The 26,202-nt window shown below is 53.4% G+C and overlaps 1 protein-coding gene across 2 annotated transcripts in view; it reads right to left on the reverse strand.

Moving 5' to 3' along the window:
* The window catches only part of GRM7 (glutamate metabotropic receptor 7), a 216,983-nt gene extending 191,207 nt beyond the window's left edge, over positions 1-25,776 (reverse strand). For both annotated transcript variants that reach the window (XM_053989136.1, XM_053989134.1), the window contains exon 1: positions 25,171-25,776. In XM_053989136.1, the coding sequence (XP_053845111.1) occupies positions 25,171-25,680 (510 nt within the window). In that variant the 5' untranslated portion in view covers positions 25,681-25,776. The remainder of the gene's footprint in view (positions 1-25,170) is intronic.
* Positions 25,777-26,202: the final 426 nt, after the last annotated feature.

Raw genomic sequence — 26,202 nt, forward strand, 5'->3', positions numbered from 1 at the left:
TATCCTGTCCCAGCCGTGCTTCCATGGCCTGGCAGGGCTCACAATGCCCCTGGCACTGGTTATCCTGTCCCAGCCGTGCTCCCATGGCCTGGCAGGGCTCACAATCCCCCTGGCACTGGTTATCCTGTCCCAGCCGTGCTTCCATGGCCTGGCAGGGCTCACAATGCCCAGACTGGCACTGGTTATCCTGTCCCAACCGTGCTCCCATGGCCTGGCAGGGCTCACAATGCCCAGACTGGCACTGGTTATCCTGTCCCAGCCGTGCTCCCATGGCCTGGCAGGGCTCACAATCCCCCTGGCACTGGTTATCCTGTCCCAGATGTGCTCCCATGGCCTGGCAGGGCTCACAATGGCACTGGTTATCCTGTCCCAGCCGTGCTCCCATGGCCTGGCAGGGCTCACAATGCCCAGGACTGGCACTGGTCACTCAGAGAGGAGTCAGACACAGCAGCAGTGGCAGTGGGGTCAGTCAGCCTTTGTGCCCAGCCTGGGCAGAGGCCACGGGCACGCCTGGCTGAGCAGCTGCCAAGGGGGCAGATGTGGCTGAGCCCCCCCCCAGCACTGCAGCTGCTGATTGTTATCTGAACACAAAGCACCCCAAAAGGGCACAGACTGCGTGAGCAGGGCCAGCCCAGGGCTGTGCCAGGAGCCCACGGCACTGCAGGGCATTCCAAACTCCCCAGGCAGACACTGATACGGAGAGCAGGGATACTGGGAAGGAATTGTTCCCTGGCAGGGTGGGCAGCCCTGGCACAGGGTGCCCAGAGCAGCTGTGGCTGCCCCTGGATCCCTGGCAGTGCCCAAGGCCAGGTTGGACACTGGGGCTGGGAGCAGCTGGGACAGTGGGAGGTGTCCCTGCCATGGCAGGGGTGGCACTGGGTGGGATTTAGGGTTCCTCCCAACCCAACCCATTCCATGACTGGCAATAAATTCTGACAAGATTGTGGACCAGACCTGCCCCAGTCTCCCCCACAGGATGTTCCTGGAGCTTCCACACAGCTGCTTCCCCCAAGCTGCCCCAGCCTCCAGCTGCCCTGGGCTCCCGTGGGTCACACACGTGGAGAAGGAGCAGCCCAGCAAAGCTGGGATGTGTGCCCAGCCCTGCTCCAGCGAGAGCAGCATCCCTGCTTTGCATATCTGTTAAACCAGATTAAATACTGCTTAGTCACTTCCAGCAGCCATGGGAGAAGTGACCCAGAAATGAGTTGGAATACATGACACGTATTCATCGTTGCTTCTGCTGCCAGACATGGGTGAAGCAGCCACCAGTGAAGAAAAAAAAAAAAACCATATTAATTTCTCCCTCCATTGCTCTCCTTCACCTCCTAACATGAGTTTCTTTCACATTTTAAGATAGTAGAACTTGTTTTGCAAAATTAAACACACGCACCAATGTAACAGCAATTCCCTTGTGGTCCTGGAGTCACCAAAACCATCCAGGATTTGCCCACATGGCAAAAATTCAAATCCTAATTCAGTCAATTAAGAAATGAAACAGCCTCAATTCAGCCTCTTATATGAGCACTCACTCAGGATAAGGCTGGATCAGGCTTAATCCACTTCCAGAGTGAGCTAAACTCACCCAAACCTCAGTCAGCTCTCCCACACCAAGAGCCAGTGTGGTTTAATAATCTGACCCAGGATTCATTATTACCTTTAAATTGTGTTTTAGTCCAAGGCCATCCCCTGGAACAGGCCACAGCCATGCCCAAGAACATGCAACAGTGGAGGGTTATTTTATTTTAATGCAAACATTCACAGACCCAGTCAAGACCCAAAAACCCCCTTGGAGCATCCAAGTCAGTTCATTTTAACATTTTTTCACTCAGTTATATTTCCAGACAGAAAGACCCAGTAGGAGCATATTTAATCTGAGCAGCATCTTGTGATGATTTATGTTAATTGATATTTAATGGGGTAATTTTAGCCTGGTGCCATTAGCTTTGAAACCTGAGAGATTAGAAGGATCTTACAGTGGAGCTTCTCCATGTACAGAGAAAATTGTGAAGGCAGAAATGCTGGAGTCTCTGGAAGATCAGCCAGATCTTCTGCAAAGTGGATGAAGAGAGACCCTTGAGAGGCAACATTTTGGAATTCCTCCTCCTTGCCCTGGACTGAGGGGGAGATGGAGCGGGGGGAAAGTGGCACAAGCATGGGAAGGGGAGGGAGCACCCCTGAGCACAGAAATGGAAACCCAAGGGTGCAGGGAGTGAGCTCATCACATCCCAGCATGGGACCTGCCATGAGGAGTCACAGAACCACAGAAACCTGAGAAATAAACCAATATGTGAGCACTGAAATTGCATTTTTAACTCTCTTCTCCCCCAGAGCAAGACAAATGAATAAACCAGACGCTACAGGACCTTCCCACACAGCAGAACAACCCCTGGACAGTGATTCACTTCACATTATCTCTGATTTTTTAACAATCCCCTGTTGACAGCTACTCCACTTTCACACCATTTGAAACCTAGCTGAGATGAGTAACCACATCTTTCAGTGCCAACCCAAAGCCAGCCCGAGGCCCATTTTCCTGTTGTGCAGGTGCTCCGGGGCCGGAGCAGCCACCCAAAGGGTCTGCTCTTCCTTCAGGAGAGGGGAGGTCACTGCAACCTTCTCCTCCTTATTTTCCCCTTCTCTGTGTCAGGATCACCTCAGTCCTTTGTACTGCATAATGACAAACCCTTCCCTTCCCCTAGCAAGGCTGCTCATTTAAAACACTTTTAAGTATATTCCTTTGATTTGTACATGAATATTCTCCAGGCAAGGGGAAGAAGAGGCCAGAAATGGGACTTGCTGTAATGTGGGCTGATCTTGTCATTTGCACCCCGGCTGCCTCTGGGGGGGCACACACCTGGCCCTCTGGGGGGCACAGACCTGGCCCAGCCCAGGTCAGCCTGCAGGGCTCTCCCACCAGGACACATTTCTCCAGCTTGGGTTTCACTGCCAGCATCTCCCAGTCCCCGCGGAGCCGCACGCCTGCTCCCAGCAGAGCTCCTGGAAGCCACGCCAGCTGCGGCCCCTCAGCCCGAGGCAGGGCAGACGGCGGCAGCGGGGCACGGAGCAGGAGGCACCGGCAGGCCCTGGCAGCACAGCCCTGCCTGGTAGCCTGCCCTGCCTGGGTGGAACGCATCCACTGATTTATTAAAGAAATCTGGATATTGATCTAGCACCGATATCCAGCTGTGACGGACAAAAACTCTCTGACAGTTTAAAGTTAGGAAGTGTATGTTCATTGCAGCGCCGGGCAGCGTGCGGGACAGCTCCCAAATACACACTGCACCTTTCCAATGATTACAGAGTCCTTTTATCCACACAGGAATTGAATACCCAAAATACAAATACATATTCATCATTTAGTACATCCCATTCCTCGCTTCCTATGCTAATCATTCCCAGAGCTATTAAGCATGCGTAGTTTGTTCTTTGAAATGGGTCGGTGGTCCCTTCCATGGGGAGGGGTCCCAAAATGAGGAAGTCAATGAAGTCTTCCTCATTCTGACCTTTCTACCTTTTCAATGCTAATATGACAAATGAACCTTGGTAGAACTCCCATTCCCTGTCTTCAATTGGTTTCAGAGCAGAGGAGGCCCACAATTGTCTCATGTTCCTAAAAGCTGTTTGTCAGTTTCTATATTCCTCATTATAAACCCAGCTAACTAAACATTGTGTTGACAAGCAATCAGTTATTAGTTAACTACTAACTCTTAACTTCATCAAGACCTACTCATTTATTTTAATTAACTCTAGTAAGGGTTACCTCTAACTAAAATCTTAGCTCCTCTAAAATCTCTAAATCTCTTAAAGTTTATGTTTCACCACGGCAGCACTGGGATAATTCACTGCCCAGGGCACCGGAGCTGAAGCGTTTCCTAGGGCAGCCCAGCCAAAAGCCTGGCGGGCAGCAGGGCTGGGCAGCAGGGCTGGGCAGCAGGGCACCCTGCGAGCTGCCAAGGCCCTGCCAGCCCCACCAGGCCAGCCTGGCACAGCCTGCTCCCTGCACACCGTGCTTGGAAAGGAAAAACATTCTGGGAAACAGCAACCCACCAGCACTGCTTAAACACAAGTGGCTTTCTGTGGCAAGCACGTTTTTCTCTCCCTCAGGATTTTTCATAGAGGAGCACAGAGGAAAGAAAGAAAAAAAATTCTATTTCTGCTCCTTGTTTTCCCGTGTGGAATGTGTTTGGAGAATTGTTTCCCTGGGGTCATTGCTTGGTTGGATTCTGGTGAGGATTGTTTGGGGCTGGTGGCCAATCCAATCCAACCCAATCCAACCCAATCCAATCCAATCCAATCCAATCCAATCCAATCCAATCCAATCCAATCCAATCCAATCCAATCCAGCCCACCTGTGGCTGGGCTCTCAGAGAGGGGCACGAGTTGTGAGGGGTTAGATATGGGAGTTAGAACAGTAGGTTTGTGGTTTTAGTATCTCCTTTAAATAGTATATGAATGTATGATAGCATAGTTATAATAAAGAAATCATTCAGCCTTCTGAGCTGGAGTCACACATCAGCATTTCTTCCCACTGGGTTTCTTGCATTTTACAATAGCTTTCAACAAAGTCCGGGTCCAATTCACTCTGAGGATGGAAAGGCCCAAAGGAGGCCCAGCCCTGCCTTCCCCTGGTGGGCTGTCCGTGGTCATGAGCCCATCCATCCATCCATCCATCCATCCATCCATCCATCCATCCATCCAGTTTCTCAGCCTGGACAAGCAGCACCTGAGCTGCAGATCCAGCCCAGCACCCTCCCTCGGGGAGGTGGCAGCAGCTCAGCACCAGCCCAGGGTGCTCACTGAGAGCATCAGCCAAACCCTCAGGACTGAGAGATCATCTCAGATATTCCACACGAGTATCCCAGCTGTTCCTCTCTGGGACCACCCGAGCTCATTGTGAATCGCTTGGAAAGCTTTGACCTGGCCAGCACAGCCCCCCCACACAGCCCCTTCCCCAGCTGGCCCCCCAGAACAAACATGCACTCTGTATCACAACAACTCAGCTCTACTTTTGCTCAGCCAGCACAGATTTATCTGAATTACCACATCATTCACGGAAAACAAAGATATTGTCATGAAATGCAGATTTGAAGGAGAAAGGCGTTCTGTGGGTGAGGGAGGAACCCACAACATGACAGAGCTCCCAACTCAATGCCCTCCTTGTAGGGAAACACTCAATGCATCATTTCTGATCAATTGTACTTTCAAGTCACTTTCTTATTTATGGGTGACTGAGAAAACACTTGAGCTGGCAAAATAATTCACATTTGTTTGCACAGACGAAACCAAATTTAATAATACAGCCCTTTTTTAAAATAAATAAAGTCATGCATTACAAAATGTGCATTTAGAGTCATTCTCTGTAAAAAATTCACAGCATGAACTCCAAAGTGCTCCTTTCCCTCCTCTGAAGTGAAAACCTTTCCCAGTGTGTGCGTGATACACGTCATACTCCACTAATAACAGAAGCAGCACCTGAATTTCTGTTGCTCCTACACATTTAGATTCATTAATGGCAAAAATTCCATTCAGCTCCCGAGACCCAGAGCAAGGTTCTGGCAAAGCCTCTCATCAGTGAGCAGGAGAGGAGTGAAAGTTCCTTCTGCCAATCCAAGGGGCTGTTTAACAGATCTGTGGGGTCTGAGGAGCCAGAGGATGAAGATGGGAATTACTGGGGACTCGGATACTTCACAGCAGGAGAGAAACACTCCTTGGGAACTCTGAACCATGTAAAAGCACTGAAGTACCCTGGGAGAGAAAAGCTAAAGGGTTTTCTCTTGAGATAACTCACTGAGATTCAACCCAAAGAAGAAACTCTAAAAGCACAGACCTCACAATAACTGAAAACCCATCTTGCACCAGCAAGATCCACCCCGAGCCAGCTGGAATCATTCCTACCTGCACCAAGGTTCCTTTCCCTGGGCTGCTCTTCCTCTGAGCCTCTCCCCTCCCCACCCTGCTCCTCTCTCATTTACCCCCTCCCTCATTAGCCCCCTCTAATTGGGGGATTTCCCCTCTAGGGAACTGACCCCACCCCTGCCAGGACTCCCCCACTTCAGCCCCGTTTCCCCACCTGCTTTTCGCTGCTCCCTCCAGGACACACGGGATGCCTCCTGGGGACATTGCCGTGTTCTCCTGCCTCAATTCTCCCCTTCCTTCCTGGTCTTTTCCGAAGGGAACAGCACTGAATCCCCGCTGTGCTGGCATTCTGAACCTTCACTGGCAGCCCAGCTTTGCCAGCGAGCAGCAGAGGTGCTCCAGAAGTCCTTGGCTCGTTTTCCCGAGGCATGGACTGGCACTGGGAATCCCAGCGTGCTGGGAGAGGCAGCAGGAGCTGCTGGAGCCCCCGGGGAGAACTTCTGCTCCCGAGGGGCTGGGAGCATGCCAGGGACACCGAGCCTGGGGGGTGGGAAGTGTCCCAGGGAGCGCATCCAGCTGCGGAAGGATGCTGGCGGCTCTCTTGCAGGGATTCCCACTCTGCAAGTCCCCCCCGAGCGATTCCCCGAACCCGCTCTGCCTCCAGAGCTCCACCTGCACAGGCAGACACCGCACGGTGCCCAGCCCCTTGGTTTTTCCTGCCTGCACGGGAATTCTCCAGAGCGGGGAGCGCCCATTGTGCCCCTGAACGAAGCCCTGAGCGGGGCCGTGGGGCTGGGGCTTTCCAGTCCAACTAAAGCCCCAAACACCGCCCACCAACCCCAACCCAGCCGGCACCAGAGCAGAACAAAGAGCCCCCAGATGCTGCTGCTCACCTTCCCTGCACGCCTGGAAAGCGCCTCAAGAATCATTTTTGTGGTTCCTTATGACCCTCAGAAAAACCCCAAACCCGGGAACGTTGCAATCATATATAATCGTTCATTTATATAGATATTTATTTTTTAATATATTTTATGTGTGCCCTGCATTTAATTTTGCCCCCAGATGGTCTTAGGGGATTTGCACAGTTATTTTAACAGTCCTAATTTTAAATTCATTGAAATGCATTTATGCACCTTTAGACTGAACTCGTTCAGGCATTTACACCACAGTAATGAATTGTAGGACAGCACTGTAGACACAGAAAGAAATGCTTTCCTTCTGTAGAGTTTATATTTCTAAATTCAATTGTGGGGTTCATTGGCATGCAAAGAGTCCAGGGACCTTTGTAGAACAACGACATTTAACGATAAATGTTTAAGAAGATACACATTGAGAAAGTCTCTCCTATTTGAATGTCAGGAAATTAGAAATATTCTAATGAATTCCATTTTTTCACATCTTTCATCAAAGCCTTTGTAAAAAAGGTCACTATCTTCACTTGTTATTTTAAAAAGCCTCCTGCAATTTGCCTTCCTGCCATAATTAGTGGGAAAGTTCCCACAGCACCACACCACAACAATCCATGGGGACTCTTCTTCCTCCTGATTGTCAACAAATTTCAGCATCCAAAGGCAAAAATGATGAATTTCAGAGGCATAATGAGGCCGGTGGTCACAGTCAACATTACATAAAGTATTTGCATTTCATGCTTTCTCTGAACTGGGAGCTCCCTGAAGTCTGACAGCCAGAATATGCTGAGATGAATTATTATTTTATTGACATTTCCAAACTACTCCTCTCCTTTTTTTTTTTTTTTTTTTTTTTTTTTTATTTCCCCTTTAGACAAAACTGTTTGAAACCCCTTTGCTGGATCTGACCCACATTTCAAAGAGGTTCTGCTCCTTGCTGTGGTGACTCCCAGCTGCAGGAGCCTGCTCACAGCCAAGTTTTTCATCTCCTTATTGCTCATTCAGGTTTCATCCCAGCCCCAAAATCCAGGAGCTGTTGGATGCCAGGGATCTTTGATGGCTCTGGGCAGCGCTGGTTCAATGCAGAATAACAACCAGCACCCTGTCCCCGCCAGGGCAGGGCTGGCCCTGCTGGGGGCAGCTCAGTCCCACCCAAATGGGAGCATTTGGGGCTCACTGCGATCAAAATCCACCTCCAGCCCTGCTGGGGGCACCTCAGTCCCACCCAAATGGGAGCATTTGGGGCTCACTGTGATCAAAATCCACCTCCAGCCCTGCTGGGGGCAGCTCAGTCCCACCCAAATGGGAGCATTTGGGGCTCTCTACGAACAAAATCCACCTCCAGCCCTGCTGGGAGCAGCCCAGAGCAGCTGGGGCTGCCCTGAATCCCTGGCATTGCCCAAGGCCAGGTTGGACAGGGCTGGGACCACCTGGGGCAGTGGGAGGTGTCCCTGCCATGGCAGGGGTGGCGCTGGGTGGGATTTAGGGTCTCTCCCAACCCATTCCATGGTTCTGTGTCTCTTTCCCTGTCACTTCCAAAAGGCTCCAGCCCCACTGGGCTGCTGTAGCAGTGCTGGGAGGCCTCGTGGGGAGGGTTTCTTGTGATTACCAAGAAATCAGGCCCTGAAAAAATAACTCCCAGACATTCCATCTGCATTTAAAAGTCAAGTTCAATCTTCCCTTATTACAGCTGCAAAACCCCTCACTATCTAATTCAGATAAAGTAACAAAGCTGTACTTCCAATGATTGGAACTAAATGCAGTTAACCTTAAAAAGTCACTTTTACAAACAGAGCAGATTTATCTGGATTTAAATTTTAGTTCTTGTGCAAAGGCTTAAGAACAGGTTTCTCCCCATTATTCAATTTAACAATAATAATAAAAACCTCCATGACAACTATTACAAAAAGACTCTGATAAAGCCTGAAACCTTTTTGATAATGAAACATACAATTTCCCTGGTTGAAGCATAATTCCCCAGGGAACATTTTTAAAAAGATACAGTAGAACTGTCGTGTCCCAGTTGTTAATGTACAGAACCACACGTGAGAACAGCACATGGGAAAAGAAAAAATCAACTCTGAGAAAAGCTAAAGAAAAAATCATGGGCGGGAGAGAGGAGACAACTGCAGTGTCTCATTAGGGCAATTAGAGTCATTAACGTGGGAGAAGTAGGAAGGGTTCCCAGGCTGGGCTCAGGTTGGGTCTCACCCCGGGCGACATCCAGTGCCACCTGGGCCGTTCTGGGGTGCAGATCCCTCTCCAGAGCTGGCACTGCTGCCCCCCTGGGCCTTCGGGCAGCTCCCTGCCTTTGAAACAAGTCCACAGCCACTGTCCCCAGTGTCCCCGCAGCCCCAGTTCCACAGCCACTGTCCCCAGTGTCCCCATGATTTATTAAAGAAACATGGATATTGATCTAGCACCAATATCCAACTGTGACGGACAAAAACTCTCTGACAGTTTAAAGTTAGAAAGTGTATGTTCATTGCGGCGCCGGGCAGCGTGTGGGACAGCTCCCAAATGCACACTGCACCTTTCCAGTGATTACAGAGTCCTTTTATCCACACCAGAATTGAATACCCAAAATACAAATACATATTCATCATTTGGTACATCCCATTCCTCGCTTCCTATGCTAATCATTCCCAAAGCTATTAAGCATGCGTAGTTTGTTCCTTGAAATGGGTCGGTGGTCCCTTCCATGGGGAGGGGTCCCAAAATGAGGAAGTAAATGAAGTCTTCCTCATTCTGACCTTTCTACCTTTTCAATGCAAATATGACAAATGAACCTTGGTAGAACTCCCATTCCCTGTCTTCAATTGGTTTCAGAACAGAGGAGGCCCACAATTGTCTTATGTTCCTAAAAGCTGTTTGTCAGTTTCTATATTCCTCATTATAAACCCAGCTAACTAAACATTGTGTTGGCAAGAAATCAGTTATTAGTTAACTACTAACTCTTAACTTCATCAAGGCCTACTCATTCATTTTAATTAACTCTAGTAAGGCTTATCTCTAACTAAAATCTTAGCTCCTCTAAAATCTTTAAATCTGGTAAAGTTTATGTTTCACACAGAGCCCCAGTTCCACAGCCACTGTCCCCATGTCCCTGCAGCCCCAGTTCCACAGCCACTGTCCCCATGTCCCTGCAGCCCCAGTTCCACAGCCACTGTCCCCAGTGTCCCCAGAGCCCCAGTGTTCATTCCCAGCAGATGAACAGGACACAACAGCAGCAGCACCCATGGATGGGGCTGTCCCTCCCTGCTCAGCTCCAGCCCCACCTCAGCACCTCCATGCCAGGGAGGAATCCTGGCACGGACACGATGGCACGCTCTGGGAGAGGAACAGCCACCTGGGATGCCAGAATAACCAGCCTGGGTTAGGGAATAAACCCGGGAGAGGCTTGGGAAGTGCCAACCCCCCGTGGGATGGGTGCACAGGCCCCAGCTGAGCTCAGGGATGGCCTCCAGCACAGGCAATTATCCTTCCACACTCCACACAGCACACCAGTATCACCTTTTACTACTTAAGGTTTTATTCAGCAGCTTTTTGTACCAATGAGTATTTTTACATAGAGAGCAGGAGATCTCTTTACTTTTAATGTGTCTTCTTTCACTTCTCAAAGCACTAAAATGAATGAAAGTTTTAAAATTGCCTATAAAATATATAGGTCACAAGCTTAGGTTCCTTCCTGGACTGGAGAAAGGCATGGGAAATGTCCTGAGCATCTCAGAGCACATTTTCCTGCTTTAGCCATTGTATTCGTGTGACTTTTATTATCCCAGCTCCTGTAGCCAGGAGCTACCATGAGAGCCTCCACTCTCATTAAAATAACTGTTCGACCATGGGTTTGTGTTTTGGGGTTTGAGGCAGGTCTGTGTCTGCGAGGTTTTAAGAAATTTGTATTTTTTTTTTTTTTTTCTATTGGGGTAGGTGACTTTTTTACAAAAAATGCCAGATCATGAAGTCCAAAGAGTGTGATCACATCTTAAATCAAGCACATGGTCCCACTCCTCTCTCTGTTTGTGGCTTTTGGCTGCTGTCTCACAGGACCTCAGAGGTGCTGCTGGTCACAGTCACCAGCCAGGCTGTGATCTCTGAGCCCCAGAATCACGTTCCTGTCAACAAGGCGTGAATTTAAAATCCCATTTGGAGCGACAGAATGATAAAGTGCAAAGTGAGGGGAAAAGCCAGCTCATTAACCTGACAAATCCATTCTAAGAGAAGGACAAACCAATAATGCCGGGATGCATTTGTCTGCTGGGGTCCATCCCAGCAGTGCCCCAAATCCCCGGGCTGGGTTTGGCTCAGCAGCTCGAGCTGCCAGCAGTGAGCTGGGCCTGAGAGGCTCCAGCACAAGGTTTGTGGAGCTGCAGGGCAGGGCTCTCCTGCTGCACGGGGGGATCAGGTTTGGCAGGCAGACATTAGAGATCTCTTGGACCCCTTTGTGCTGCCAGGGAAAGGCTCTGATGTCGCCCTGGTTATCAAGAGTTTTCTAGAGCCTTCTGAGTTGACATTCTTGTAGAGAACTTTCCCACACGACTTTCTGTAAGCAACCTATTGTTTTGCATTCTTTCATAGAGGTGGAGAAATTTGATGTACAGGTAGTTTGTCCAGTGTCGTTGGAGAGGTGGCACGTTCACCCTCCAATCCACTGGCACCTTTTGAGAACTATAAAAGATTGGAGTCAGAGAAAATAAATGAGTCTCTTCATCGTGACCAAGGCTGTGCTGCGTCGTTTTTGCTTGTGTCATCTGGTGACACGCTGATCCCCGGGCAGGTGTGGCATTCTCCCAGCTCTGCTCAGCCTCCTTTGGCTCCTGGCCGGGCCAGCCCCAGCACAGACTCTGTTCTGTTTCACCTCAGACACTCCCAGGTGCCATTCCCTCGATGGGAACGTGCACCTGAGCAAAGCCTGCACCACCTGACTGCCAAAACCCCGGGCACTGGCACTGCCCAGCCACGGGAACCCAGCAGAGATCAACCCCTGAGACAAGTGGACAGCTTTCTCTTCTGCATCAGGAGACACCTGATGAGCACTGCCAGAGGTCCAGCAGAATTCCTCCTCCCAAAGCTTTGGGAGGAAGTGTGGGGCTGGTTATTTCCAGGTAGATTTTGTGTTTGTCCCTGAAAGAACACGAGCCAAACCCCAAGGTACCATTGTGCTGACAAATCCACTCCAGGCAAAACCCAGCTCTTTATGCACTGTCACTGCAATAATTTGTATATTTTTACTGTTACATGGGCAGGGAGAAGCCCTGGCTGAGGTCAAACCCTTCCTGGTCACCTTTCCCAAGACAAATCCTTAGCACAGTCCTCACTGGGAAGGATTTATAGATCACACACAAATTCTGCCAAGTTACACACCCATTTCTATGACAGGCTGTATTTTATAGATCAAAAAACCCCAAACAATGTCTTCCAGATATATCTGTTATATCTGTGACGCCTGAAATGAGGATGAGCAGCATGGCTTTAAAATAAAACGGGAAGGGCTTTGTGGGTTTGGCATCTGCCAAAGGATTCAGGTTCAATAGCACAGACACCACTTTGCCAACTGTTAAGGAAAACAGATTCCAGTTGTACCACATTTCCCTTGATTTATATGAGCACTGGGAGAAAGATGAGGGGAAAAAATAACCTGCAAAGAAAAAAAGAAAAAGAAAAAGAAAATTTTTACCTTGTTTTGCTGTTCTGCTCGTGAACCTGCCAAGTTTGAGGCTGCAGGAGCTCCCCCACAGCTGAGCACAGGCACAGCCAGACCCTGCTCCTGTGGATCTCCACACATCCCTGGGCTCTGGGAGATCCCTGGGCTGTCTCTGGGTACCAGCAGGGTCCCTGGGGCTGCAGGGGCTCATTTGGGAAGCTCATGGGACTGGAGTGGGATAAAAATCAGGTAAAAATCACATCTCTGCTTCCCTGGGCTTACACCAAGCACTCAGCTGCTGCAGGCAGGAGTCAGGTCATGCACTGCTTTTTGAAATCAGGTATTGCCTTACCCAGGCCTGACAAGATTTCCTGGACTTTGCAAAATAAAGCAGGTCCTGGAGCAGCCCTGGGTTTGCCACTGTTCCCCACCACCCCCAGGAGAAGCAGCACCCAGCCCAGCACCAGCAGCCCCTCATGCACCCAGACAAGCCTGGGGAAGTTCTCTGTCCAAATTAGGAGTAAAAATAACTTTGCTAAAGGGGCCAGGAGGGAGCAGTCCCCGTGCTCCCCCCTGCAGCTCGCAGCCCTCCATCCCCAGCACAGCCTGAGCCCATTAGGGCCAATTCCACCTCTCCCAGGGCTGCCTCTCCCTGCCAGGCCATTTGCTCCCTGCTTTCTATTTTTAAAACTGCTCCAGCTCCTGAGAGTGTTTTGCTCAGTGCAGTGACAGGCTGTCACTTACCCGAACATGCCCCTTCCCTGTGCTCAGCGTGCCAGGGAATTCACCCAGCGCTTGGACACTTCCCTGCCAGGCTCCCTGCAGGGCAGGAGGGAGCTCTGCAGTGCAGCCACTGGGTCCTGGGGCACGGCACCCTGGAATGGGTCGGGCTGGAAGGGACCTTAAATCCCATCAGTGCCAGCCCTGCCATGGCAGGGACACTGCCACTGCCCCAGGTGCTCCAGCCCCAGTGTCCAGCCTGGCCTTGGGCACTGCCAGGGATCCAGGGCAGCCCCAGCTGCTCTGGGAAGAGGGAGAAGCACACACAGCACTCACAATCATTGCTAAAATATTCACTGTGAGGAAGCAGCAAAGGCAAAGCAAAGCAGGATTTCCCAAAAAGCATTGCCTGAAGTCTGTCCCAGCGCTTGCTGCACAGAGGTGCCACAAACAGCCAGTCTGCCCCCAGCTGTCACCCTGCTCTTTTAAAAGTTTTAAAGTTCTTTTAAAAGTTTTCCGTGCCTTCTGATAATGTTTACATATTTCTACTGGAGTTCTCAGACTGTTCATGTAAATAATGATTGTTTTGCATTCTTCTTTGTGAGAGGAGAAAATTAATAGACTGTTGGTTTGACCAGGGTGGTTGGAGAGGTGGTAACTCCATCCTCCAACCCACTGCCACTTTTGGAGTTCTATATATTGCGAGGTCAGAAATAAAATTTTCTTCTTTTTCTTCTTTTCGATTTTGGAGTGAGTGCCTGAGTTATTTTGTGTCCTAGTGCAACACCCAGCAGCCGGTGGGATTTTAACGAGCTGCCACAGCTGCTTCCAGGTTTGGGGCAGGGATGCAACCTCTCAGCTCCTCCTGCAGTCCGGCCTTGCTGTGCTGGGGCTCAGAGCAGCCCCAGCTCCACTCCAAAGGCTGCACTTCACCCTGCAGGGCTTTTCCAGCCTTTCTGATTCCGCGATTCCCAGGCTCAGCTCCTGATGACCAGGAAAGAGCCATTACACGTGGAAATGGGAAGCTGAGGGCTCCAGCAGAGGGGCACACCCAGAATCAGCCCCAGGCTGTGTTTCCATGCCCACATCTGTCCCAGCAGAGCCATGGGAGCACAGCTGAGGAGGCACCACCAGCGTTTCCCTGCCAGATGGAGCAGCACAAGCTCGGCTGGGCTTGAGCAGGACATTTTTACAGACGAGTTCTCAGCCCCATTCCTCAGTGCTTTTGTGCTCAGAGTTATATTATTCTCTTCTGAAATGCAAAGAGATTCTTCCTGAGAAAATAGGCACAGGGGTGGGAGGCATTTTTTAACAACAATTCGATTCCCCAGCAAAATACATTTTTCACAGGTGGGAAAAAATTGTATTTGGGATTTATTTCATTTCTTCATGGATTGAATGCTCTTCACAGTTTACCACATCACTGAAATATTCCCGAGGAAGGAAAGTGGCTTTTCCAGGGACTCCATTCCTCTGCTCTGCTCCTGTTTCACGCTGAGTTGTTGGGGATCCTGGTGTGTTACAGAAGGACTTGGGATCCTCCATGGGGCTGGACAAACCCAGGCCATTGCTCATTTCCACGTTTCCAGTTTGGCCAAACGAGCTGTCACTCCCTCAGGGCTGCTGCCACCCTGGGCACTGCAGGCAGATGGAAAATTCATCTTTTTGTGTCAGCGTCCAAAATCCCTTCACCTGGCACACCAACATTCTGCTGCAGGAGATGAACCAGGCAACGAGCCCCCAGCACAGAGAATTCCAGGGTCACTGAGGCTGGCAAAGCCCTCCCAGCCCAGCTGTGCCCCGTGCCCACCTTGTCCCCAGCCCAGAGCCCTGAGTGCCACCTCCAGGTGACACCTGCAGGGATGGGCACTCCAAACCTCCCTGGGCAGCCCCTGCCAGTTGTCCATTCCAGCTGTCCATCCCAGTTGTCCATCCCAGTTGTCCAAGGTTTGCTGGGGAATCAAAACATCTTTTCCTCCTTTGCAAATCCTCCACTGCAGCCACAGTAGACACATCTCAAAAAGATAATTTCCTTTGCATCATCATCCATGGAACGGGTTGGGATGGAAGGGACCTTAAGGATCATCCAGTTACTTGGAAATTTTCTGTACAGCTGTCAGATAGAAAAACTACAAACCCACAAAAAGTCGTTCAATTAATTTTTATTGTCAATATAATTTCTGTGCATTCAAGCCCTGCCACAAAATGACCTGCTTTAAAAATCACTAAACCATCTCTATTATTGCTGAATTTTATTCCTGCAAAAATAACAACTTCCTGCCAAATTTGAGCTGACAGTTTGTCTTTACTTTTGTAGTTATTCCTGCCACTTTTTATTAAATGGAATTTGGCCTTGATCCTATCCATTAGGACTCAGTTTTGATGGGATCCACATGGGAAACAACTCCAGGCTCTCAGTCCTGTCTGTGCTGGGGGAGATGTTGTCTGTGCTCTCAGGAGCTGCCAGTAAATCCCAGTGCTCAGTTCCAGCCATCCATTCCATTTACCTGCTGTTTTTATTTCAGCACCAAGCTGTGGGTAGCAAGAGGTGTTTCTAAACCAGCAAATGCTGTCCCAGGACACCAGGACATCCATGGGGACAAGGGCTCTGCTCTGACACCTGCAGTCAGTCAAGCCAAGCTTTCTTTGCCCATGAAACTTTGACTTCTAACATTGACTGGTCTGTGTTTCTCTCGAGACAGTTAAAAATAAATTTGTATTTCGAAAGTTCTGATGCACCACAACACGTATTTATAAATTTCTTTCGGAAGTAGATTGGTGTGATGTTGAAGGCCCCATAAACAGGGGGTGCACAGAGGGATCCCAGAGCCCCCCAGAGCTGCACCCCCCACCTGCAGCTGATCTGAGATCTCACACCAAGGACCCCAGGGGTGGGTGTGACTGCAGACAGAACCCGCTGCACTCCTGAGGCTCAAATCCTGCATTTGCAGAGAGGAAGAATTCCTGCTGTGCCTCTCCTCCCTGCCACAGCCTCCTGAGGACAGCCCTGCCAAGGGGCAGAGCCCTCCTGTGCCACCAGTGCTGCTCAGAGCCCTGGCACTCCTCTGCTCTGGGTGCAGAAGTGCCACATGGCACTGTGAGGCTGAATTGAATGGCACGGAACAAATCTGCATTCTGCTGGATACACCATTACCAATATTAAAATATTTATGAAACAAGATATTTATTAGGAAGTTCGTGGTCTATGGGCTTGCTTTGCTCTACAGAGATCCTACAATGGCAGGATCACAGCCTGCAGGGCAGCTCCAGGATCACAGCCAGACTGATCCAGGATCACACCTGGGCAGCTCCAGGATCACAGCCTGCAGGGCAGCTCCAGGATCACAGCCAGACTGATCCAGGATCACACCTGGGCAGCTCCAGGATCACAGCCTGCAGGGAGCTCCAGGATCACACCTGGGCAGCTCCAGGATCACAGCCTGCAGGGAGCTCCAGGATCACACCTGGGCAGCTCCAGGATCACAGCCAGACTGATCCAGGATCACAGCCTGCAGGGCAGCTCCAGGATCACACCCAGCATGGCAGCTCCAGGATCACACCTGGGCAGCTCCAGGATCACACCCAGACTGCTCCAGGATCACACCCAGCATGGCAGCTCCAGGATCACACCTGGGCAGCTCCAGGATCACACCCAGCATGGCAGCTCCAGGATCACACCTGGGCAGCTCCAGGATCACACCCAGACTGCTCCAGGATCACACCCAGCATGGCAGCTCCAGGATCACACCTGGGCAGCTCCAGGATCACACCCAGACTGCTCCAGGATCACACCCAGCATGGCAGCTCCAGGATCACAGCCAGGCAGCTCCAGGATCACACCTGGGCAGCTCCAGGATCACACCTGGGCAGCTCCAGGATCACAGCCTGCAGGGAGCTCCAGGATCACTCCTGGGCAGCTCCAGGATCACAGCCTGCAGGGCAGCTCCAGGATCACAGCCAGACTGATCCAGGATCACAGCCTGCAGGGCAGCTCCAGGATCACACCTGGGCAGCTCCAGGATCACAGCCTGCAGGGCAGCTCCAGGATCACACCCAGACTGCTCCAGGATCACCCCTGGGCAGCTCCAGGATCACACCTGGGCAGCTCCAGGATCACCCCTGGGCAGCTCCAGGATCACACCCAGCATTGCAGCTCCAGGATCACACCCAGCATTGCAGCTCCAGGATCACAGCCGGGCAGCTCCAGATCCCAGCCTGTGAGCTGGCAGCAGTGCAGCAGCTCCAGCAGGGCACTGCCCTGGGCTAAGGCAGCGTGCCAGCTGCCCGGGCTGTGCCCTCCCTGCGACTGCCAGCACCCCAGCCCTGCTGGCACCGACCTGGCCATGGCAGCACGGGCTGTGCTGCTGTGACAGGAGAGCTGCTCCTGCACAGCATCCTCCTGCAGCAGCCTCTCACCCTGCAGAGCCACCACCAACCTCTCCATGTTCTTCCCGTGTTTCCAGCAGCTTCAGCCTCTCTCTCCCCACGCAGGAGCAGCCAAGCCCAAACACAGCCTGTTGCTGGTGCTGCTAAGGCCTCTGAGGTGGCTCAGGATTCCTAAACCACATCTTTTCTCTCTTTATCCCCCATGACTGATTGCTCTGAGCCCTAATGTCATCTTCATGTGAGACAGGCAGGATCAAAAGCCAAACAGGCAGGTGCACACCCAGGTGCTCCATCCTCTCCTCACCCAGCACAGCTCTCCCCTGCCCAGCCCAAGCCCTGAGCAAGACCTTAAAGAGACAGCTCACATTCACAGTATCAGTAGGTACAACAATGATATTTTTGTATATCTATCTATACAGATATATATAAAAACACGCACATACACAACCATGCTCAGAGGCATTCAGCAGAACCATCATCAGCATGAAATCTTGTGACCTGTGACCGCTCCAAAGCCTCCCCTCCACCCCCACAGCTCAGCCCATCCTTTTCCCAAAAACCCAGACCAAAATAGAGCTGTTGGATGTGCCCTGAATGTGCAAACACTGGACCTGCAGCACCTCAGGCGGCGCAGGGCACTGGGAAGGGGAGGTCTCCTCTTCCCAGTGTCAATCAGGGGCCAGGCAGCCCAAGTGCCTCGCTGATCCCACGGCCCAGAGAGGTGATCTCCAGCCAGGAGCACGTCCCAGGGCTTTGGGAACATTTGCCAAGCTCATTTAGAAGGGCTGGGAAGGGAGGCACCGGCCAGCATCACCCGACAGCTGAGGCATAAGAGAATGCCCAGCACTCACACAGCATCCTAATGCTCTCCAGATCCCAAATGACACAGCAAAAGTGTCCTCAGCACCACAGCCTCAGCCACAGGCACCTGGGGCTGCCCTCTGTCAGCCAGGGGCACTTTGTGCCCCCAGAAGGGGTGGGATCCCTGTGGGAAGCTCAGGTGTGCCCCATCCTGCACCTGACACCGGCTCTGCTGCAAAAGGCTTTGCTCCAAAACACAGCCCATGGAGGGGGACAGCCCCGAGCACCCACAGCACCCCCTGGGCTGCCAAAGGAGGGGCACCCACAGCCCATGGAGGGGGACAGCCCCGAGCACCCACAGCACCCCCTGAGCTGCCAAAGGAGGGGCACCCACAGCCCATGGAGGGGGACAGCCCCGAGCACCCACCCTGCATCCCCTGGGCTGCCAAAGGAGGGGCACCCACAGCCCATGGAGGGGGACAGCCCCGAGCACCCACCCTGCATCCCCTGGGCTGCCAAAGGAGGGGCACCCACAGCCCATGGTGGCCCTGGGGACACGGGGACACCACAGAGCTCCAGCCCACGCTGACACCAAGAGCTGTCAGCCTCTGCTCCTGGCGCAGAGCCGGGGCTGGAGAGCTCTGCAGGCTCTGAGGGCTCACTCTGGCCAGGGGCAGCACAAGGGCACTGCCCAGGAGGGAGCTGTGGCCTCGGGTGGGGCAGGGCCACCACCTTCTCCTGGTCCAGAGCAGGAGCGGGCTTTATTGCCATTAAATTGGTGCTGGCTCAGAACAACTGCACTGCCTTCAGCAGAAGGGCTTGGGAGGACCTCGTGAATCACCAGTAAGGAGCAAAGCTCAGGCAAGCCTTGTTCTCCTTCAGATCTCTCTCTGCCTGGGTACCTCTCACCACACTAATGGCCTGGCTGTATTGGATTCCAGGCTCTCCAAACAGCCTTAATTACATGCTTCGTATCTCCCAATATTATGATAAAATTCATCATAGTCCAGCGTCTGGGACAGTCAGCATTGTCACTCATTGAGATTAATTTGAATACAGCTATAAATAGAAATAACAACATCTGATCTTATGAAACAGAGTATTGTGCTGGATGGTTTTAGTGCCTCCAAGCAAAACTCATTTAATAGAATAAAATATGGAACAGAGTACATGGAGTTTTGTAGTATTATGTTATGAGATTCCAAAGCAGATCAATAATTCTTATATAGAAATTAATGCCTTGAAATGATCCCTCCATTTGTCATTCCAGAGAGGTCACCTTATTTTGTTTCAAAGAGTAAATTGGGAATTGCACAAGTGAACTTGCTGAAAACCTGCTCTCCCTGTTCCTGCACCCCTTGTGCCAGTCCCAATTATCCCTGAATCCTCTGCCCATCGTCCCTCCCTGTGGATGAGCATCCCTCTCCTGGCAGAACCACTCTCCTTCCAAATGACCCACTGCAGTCCCTTCTGCCTCAAGAGAGACACTTGAAAACCGGTTAAGAGCCAAGATTATTGCTCAAATTGAATTTTGCCTTGTTGAGAAAATGAATTTTACCTCCAAAACACAGCGTTCCAGAAAAATACATTCACAGCAACCTCCAGCCTCTCATTAGTGACTCCCCATGTGGAATTCCTGAAGTGAGGATTTTCCTGGCCTTTTATTTATAGAGGAAAAATCAGATTCCACATCTCTGGTGCAGCCTCACAGCTGAGGCACAGCCCTGCATGGCTCAGGGTGCTGACACACATCAGGGCCTCGCTACCAACGAGGACAAATACTTAGAGGCTGCTGAAATGAAAGCTCATTAAAGAATACAAAGCCCCTTTTTTTTTGAGAAGAGGCAAAGAATTAAAGGTTGCTGTTTCCTATTTTCAGCTTTTTGTTGTGTTCTCTACATGAGAAACTGAAAAATGTGGAGTTTCCTGAAATATCTTTTCTAAAATGAATCATTCCTCCATTGCCTAAAAAGTATTGTCCTGTTTGAAGTGAGGAGAGGAAAATGCAAGGATCAGGTCAGGAGTTCACAATAAATTAGCATCCAGAGAAGAACACTGCTGAAATGTGGGAGTTCTCTTCCCAAGCCCCAGTGAGAGCCCAGGTGCTCCCATCAATGAAACCTCCCCAGCATCTCATCAGGGCAAGGTCGGCAGGAGGGGCTCAACACGTGGACTTGGAATGGAAATTACATCCCATGGAATGGGCCCAAATCCACATTCCTGCAAGAAGCTTGAACTAAGAGATGGAGGAACAACCAGTTTGCAGACATTTTCCTGGGAATTACAAGGAGTTCCTAGAAACTGATCAGATCAGCAGCATGGAATTCATCAGAAAGCAAGCACTTCCAAGGGATCTGTTGGAACCATGGGACCACACATGGCTCTGTACATTCTCACACAGCCCTGCCCTTCCTCCCTGTGCCCGAGGAGCATTCCCAGCAGGAGCAGGCTCCAGTGCTCCCCCTGACTCCCTGGAGCAGCTGAACCCCAGCCCCATCCCATCCCATCCCATCCCATCCCATCCCATCCCATCCCATCCCCATCACCAGCAATCCCAGCCCGACAGCCTCCCCCAGAGAGCCTGGCAAAAGCGTGTGCATTTTGCAAGAAAAGAGCAGCATCCAGCTCAGAGCTGCACTTTTAAGCTCCCTTCCTTTCCAAATAATCTCATTTTTGTGATTACTGTGTCTGGAGCAGAAGGCAGGACTGCAACTGTCATCTTCCTCCCTCGGCAGGAAGGAAAGGCAGCCAACACCCCCAGGGAGCTCGGGGATGTTCCAATTTACACTCCCAATCTCCCTGCGCTGCCTTAGCCCACTTTGCTGCAAAGTTCCCTGGAAGGGCTCTGGAACAGCCCCCTCTGGGCCACCAGAGCCACCCCTGAGAAAAACCCACAGGGATTTAGACAAGAACAAAATTATTCTTGATTGACTCTTTCAAATTGCATCCACGGAGGACACCAACCTGAAGCAGTAATTTGTTCATTATTAAAGCCTGTCATGAGAAGCCTGTAGGGAGCACAAAAATAAGCTTTCCAGCATTAAAGGAGAAATCGGGGTGCTGATATTCCCCGTATTGCATGGGTCTGCTTCCAGAAAATATGAAACACCCTGGCCATGGTTGTAGCATGGAGTTCCATTTGCAGGGAAAGCTACGACCCTGCAAAGGAACAGCATTTTCTCCAAAGCAAAACCAGCAGCCTAAAACCATCCTGCCCGAACTCCCCGGTGCATTTGGGAAGCAGCTTTCCAAATTATTTTTGGTGTTATTTTCAGGAGAGATATTTAATTTATGACCGGGCTGCTCTTTACTGGTGTGCACTGATAGGATTGTGTTGGACAGCAGTCCCTGCCTTTGACACACTTGAGTGTTGGTGCAGGGCCACCAGCAGCCCCAGGCTGATCCCCCTGCAGCATCGGTGCCAAACCCTGCCCGGGCAGCCCTTCCCAGCGCCTGGGGTGGGACACAGCCCCAGGGCACGCAGCCACAGAGGGCTGTGCCACTGCCCCAACTGCCGGGGCACTCCTCTGATGGATGGGGTGAAGGCAAAGAACAGAGATGGAAAAGAAAGAGCCCAGTCTCCCTTCCTGGGGAAGCCATGGCCAAGCTGGAGGAGCTCCTGTGTGCTCAGACATCCTGCCCTGCTCCTGACCAGCCGTGGCTGATGCTCCTCACCCATCGTTTTAACCCAAGGGGCTCCAGCAGGTCCCACCGAGCCCTTGGCAGGGGCAGACACTGAACCCAGGGGTGCAGCCTGCCCTCCCTCCGACCCCGAGCTTGCACAGGGCACTTCCATCCCTCCTCAGTTCGTTCTGCAGTCCTCCCGGAGGGGGCCTGATGAGGCATCCTGCCCCACTGGCACTTCCTGTGCCCACCCACACGTCCCGTGGGACCCAGCAGGAGCAGTGACCAGCCTAAAATCTCAGCGTGGCTCCACCAGCACCAACGCTTCAGCTGGAGAAAGGGAGAGGCAGGGCTGCAGCTCCCCTGGGCTCCAGCAGGACTGCCCCACGCTCCTGGAGGAACCCTCCCACCCCAACTACTCCCAGGCTCTTTTACCCACGGGGCAGTTCAGGGGTAAGCGAGGGGAGAGCTACAGAGGCGGGGAGGGGCTCTGAGCACACAGCAAAACCCCCAAGTGTCACTCATGGAGATGCCCCCATCATTTTTTTTTCAGCCCAGGAAAGCTCCCCCAAAGCCTGCAGCAGGAATTGCAGGGATGAATTGCAGCCAGAGGAGCCCGGCTCTGGCTCTCCCTGCTGCTGCACCTGTTGGCCGTGGCTGCCGCTGCGCCGGGAACGGGGAGCTGCAGGCGCGGATAACACAGCCTCCCATGCAGAGAGGAAGATGAACAGCCTGCATGGCTCTGGCCCCTCCTGGGGAGGAAGCGCCTGAAGCACCAGGAGCTGCCTGAGGAGCCCTGCTGTGCCCTGGATGGGCTCTGTATATCTATAGATATAGATTTACACCGATTTTCTCCCCACATTAAGGCACAGCAGAAATACTTCTCTTCCAAGATATTGTCAGAGAAGCAGAAGCTCCATTAAGATTTCTTTGCAGGGCCTCTACAGAGCTTTTAGCTTCCAGATGTGAGGGAAAAGCCACTTTGGGCATGCAAGTAAGCATTCAAGAGCCATCCACCGGCCCCTCACCCACTGCCCCAGGCAGCAAATCCCACAGTGACCCCTGAGAAAGAAGCTGGCTGCCACACTCAGGAATTTCTCAGAGAGTTCTGAGGTTAACAAGATTTTTGTGATTGGTTGGTACTTGGTTTTCTTCTTTCCACTAACTTAGAGCTTCTCATCCACCCACACACAATGACACTTAGTTGTTGAACAGGTCCACTTCTCCTACTAAAATAGTTATTTTCTATTTCTCTTTGGCTGAACATGTTCTAAATTGTATTTTGAAGCAGGAGAGGACTACAGGGAACAGTTTTGCAGCATGAAAGAACCACTTCCAGGTGGCTCATCCAAGCTGTAAAATATATATTCAGTAAAATCCCTCAGTATGGGCCAGTTCCTGCTTTCTGGATGATTTGGTTAAATTGCAATTTTGAACAGATGCTTAGTCACAATACATTAAAATATTTAGTTTATATAAATATCTCCACATGGAGAAACTGTCCAAACATCTTATTTTCTGCAAACTCCACTCCGTAACGTATCGCCAGAGGCTTTGCAGGTATTGTGGCATTATCCAAAAGGCTCCTGGCGCCTCGGTTTCCCTTCTGAAGTGGAGCTCGGTCGGGAGTGCCCCGGACTCGCTGTGGGATGAGAACCGGAGTGGAAGAGCCGCCTCCTCCCACCCTCCTGGCTGGGGGCAGCTGCCCGAGCCGTACTCGAGCGCAAGTTCGGCAGCGCTCACGTCGCTCCGGCCCCGCAGGACGGAGCTGAGCCGGGCAGCGGGCACGGAGCGGCGCGGCCAAGGCACCCACACACCGGGGCAGATTCAGCACAGGAATCCGCCAGCCATGCGCTCGACTCTGCCAGGAGGGGAGGCGAGCAAGGCAAAGGAGCAGCTCGTTGGTGTTGTGCCAGGGAAATGGCCCGGGCACAGCCCGGCCGGGCAGAGCCGAGGGCGGCATCGCCCCGCTCGCCTCGGGCGCAGCGGCCGGAGATGGCACCGGCAGGCAGATGGCAACGGGGAGGCTCGGCTGCCGACAGCACCGAGCACGGATTTGCCGTGAAAGCCTCACAAGTTTCCAGCTGGGAAAAGCGGGGGATCTCTCCGCCCGCTGCACAAAAAAAAAAAAAAAATCCCTCCACCACCTTCCGCATGCGAAGGCGTAGGACAGGGAGCGAAGAACTCCGCTGCTCACGATGCATCTGGTGGCGCTTCTGTCACTGTCACCGCACCCGCGATCGCTGCCGAGGAGCAGCCGGCGCTCGCTGCGGGGCCCGGCGGCTGCAGCGGCGCCCCGGGGGGGACACCCCAGCCCCGGGGGGACACCCCAGCCCCGGGGGGACACCCCCTCATCCCGGGGGGACACCCCCCGATCCCGGGGGATCAAACCCTGGCCAGAGCCGGACAGATGGCCTCGCACGGCCCCGGGGCAGGAGGATGTGCGGGGGTGACAAGTGTCCGTGCCCCGACACCCACCGAGGAGCGGAGCCGGGGGCGAGACGGGCGCGATCGCAGCGCGAACGGGGGAGGCGAGGAGGGGGAGAACGGGCAGCGCTGCAGCGCATCTCCCCCGCACACACACACACACACACACACGCACACACACGGCTCTCTAATCCTCCGGCTCTGCTCATCCCTGGCTCCTCCCGGAGCCGCCGGAGCCTGGGGCGGCGCGGAGCGGCGCTCCCGGGCTGAGCCGCCCCCGGTGCCCCCGCTCCGGCCGGCCGGGCTCGGGAGGGAGCCGGGACCCGAACCGGGCAGGCGCTGGGTGCTGGGACTGCCCCGCACAGCCCCGGCTCAGCCCGAGAAAGCCCCTCCTGACCCTCTCCCGACCCCCCCGCGACCCCCGGGCCGGGGTGGCCGCGGCCCCGCCAGCCCTGCCCGCACCGCCGGGATTCCGTGCGCGGAGCGGTGCCGGCCGTGCCCCGCTGGGATGCCGTGCGCCCGCATCCATCCCCGCCGGGCCACGGCTCTCTCTAACGCAAACCCAGCGCAACCAGCGCCTCTTCTCTTCCTTTTTTTTTTTTTTTTTTTTTTTTTTTTTTCTCCTCCTTTCCCTCCGGCATTGCTTCGTGCAAATGGGGCGATAAATCCAGAAAGCGCCACGCACCGTGGAGAAGGGAGAGGGCGGCGGGGAGGGGAAGCAGCTGCTCCGGAGGGAGGCGGATGGAGCACCTGGAGAGGCACAAGGGGAGCCTGGAGCGGCGGAGCCCCGCGGCACGGCCCTACCTGGAACAGCCGGAGGATGTTGGCCACCATAATGGACACGGAACTTCCCGATGCCCCGATCACTCCAACTACTTTCTCCGGCTTGACGAAGACGGGCGGCTCGCCGTTGGTGCACCTCACGTCGGAGGTGTCCTTCTGGATGAGCGCCTGCACGAAGGTGAGGGACTGCTCCAGCGCGTAGGTGTCCCGGGAGCAGGTGTCCAGGATGCGGGCGCCCAGCGTCACGTTGGGCAGCAGGTCCGGGTCGCTGTTGATCTGGTCCAGGGCGTAGAGCATCGCCTCCAGCCTGTGGATGCCGTTCTCCTTCTTGATGTCCCCGCAGGGGGAGCCCGGGGGGCCCTTGGCGTGCACGGGGAAGAGGCCGCCCAGGGTGATGTCCCCCTCCAGCCGGATGGAGTGGGGCGCGTACATCTCCTGCCCGCGGGCCGCCTCCCCGAGCAGCAGCTCCAGCAGGCAGCAGGGCAGCTCCAGCAGCGCCAGCAGCCGCAGCACCCTGCCCGGCCGGCCCATGGTGATGCCGCCGCCGCCGCCCCCGGGCGCTGCCCCGCGCTCCCCGGGGGCCGGGCCGGCCGGGATGGCCGGGGGAAGGGGCTGCGGGTTCGGCCGCCGCCGCCCTGCCCTGCCCTGCCCGCCGCGCTCCGGCACCGGCACTGGGGAGCGCGGCGCTGCCGCTGCCGCTTTAAACGGCCGGGGCCGCCCGCCCCCCGCCCCGCCCGCCGCCGCTGCGCAGCGCCCGCCGCACCGCCCCGGCCGGCTCGGTGGGCACGGGCATCGGCGTGGGCACGGCCGCGGGCACGGGGAGAGCCCCGCGGGGTCCCGGCCCCTGCCCGCCCTGCCGGCGATGGGGGCTTGCGGGACGCGCTGGGGACGGGGGAAGCGGGGGGAGCGCGGCGGCCCCGCTGCCCGCTCCCCCCGGGCTCGGGCAGCGCGGCTCGGGAGCGCCCGCCAAAGGCGCTGCGTGGGGGATGCTCGCTCAGCCCCGCCGGAGCAGCAGCAGCAGCAGCAGCATCCTCCTCCTCCTCCGCCTCGCTC

This window comes from Vidua macroura, chromosome 13, assembly GCF_024509145.1.
Source record: "Vidua macroura isolate BioBank_ID:100142 chromosome 13, ASM2450914v1, whole genome shotgun sequence".
In the NCBI taxonomy this organism is placed as follows: Eukaryota; Metazoa; Chordata; class Aves; order Passeriformes; family Viduidae; genus Vidua; species Vidua macroura.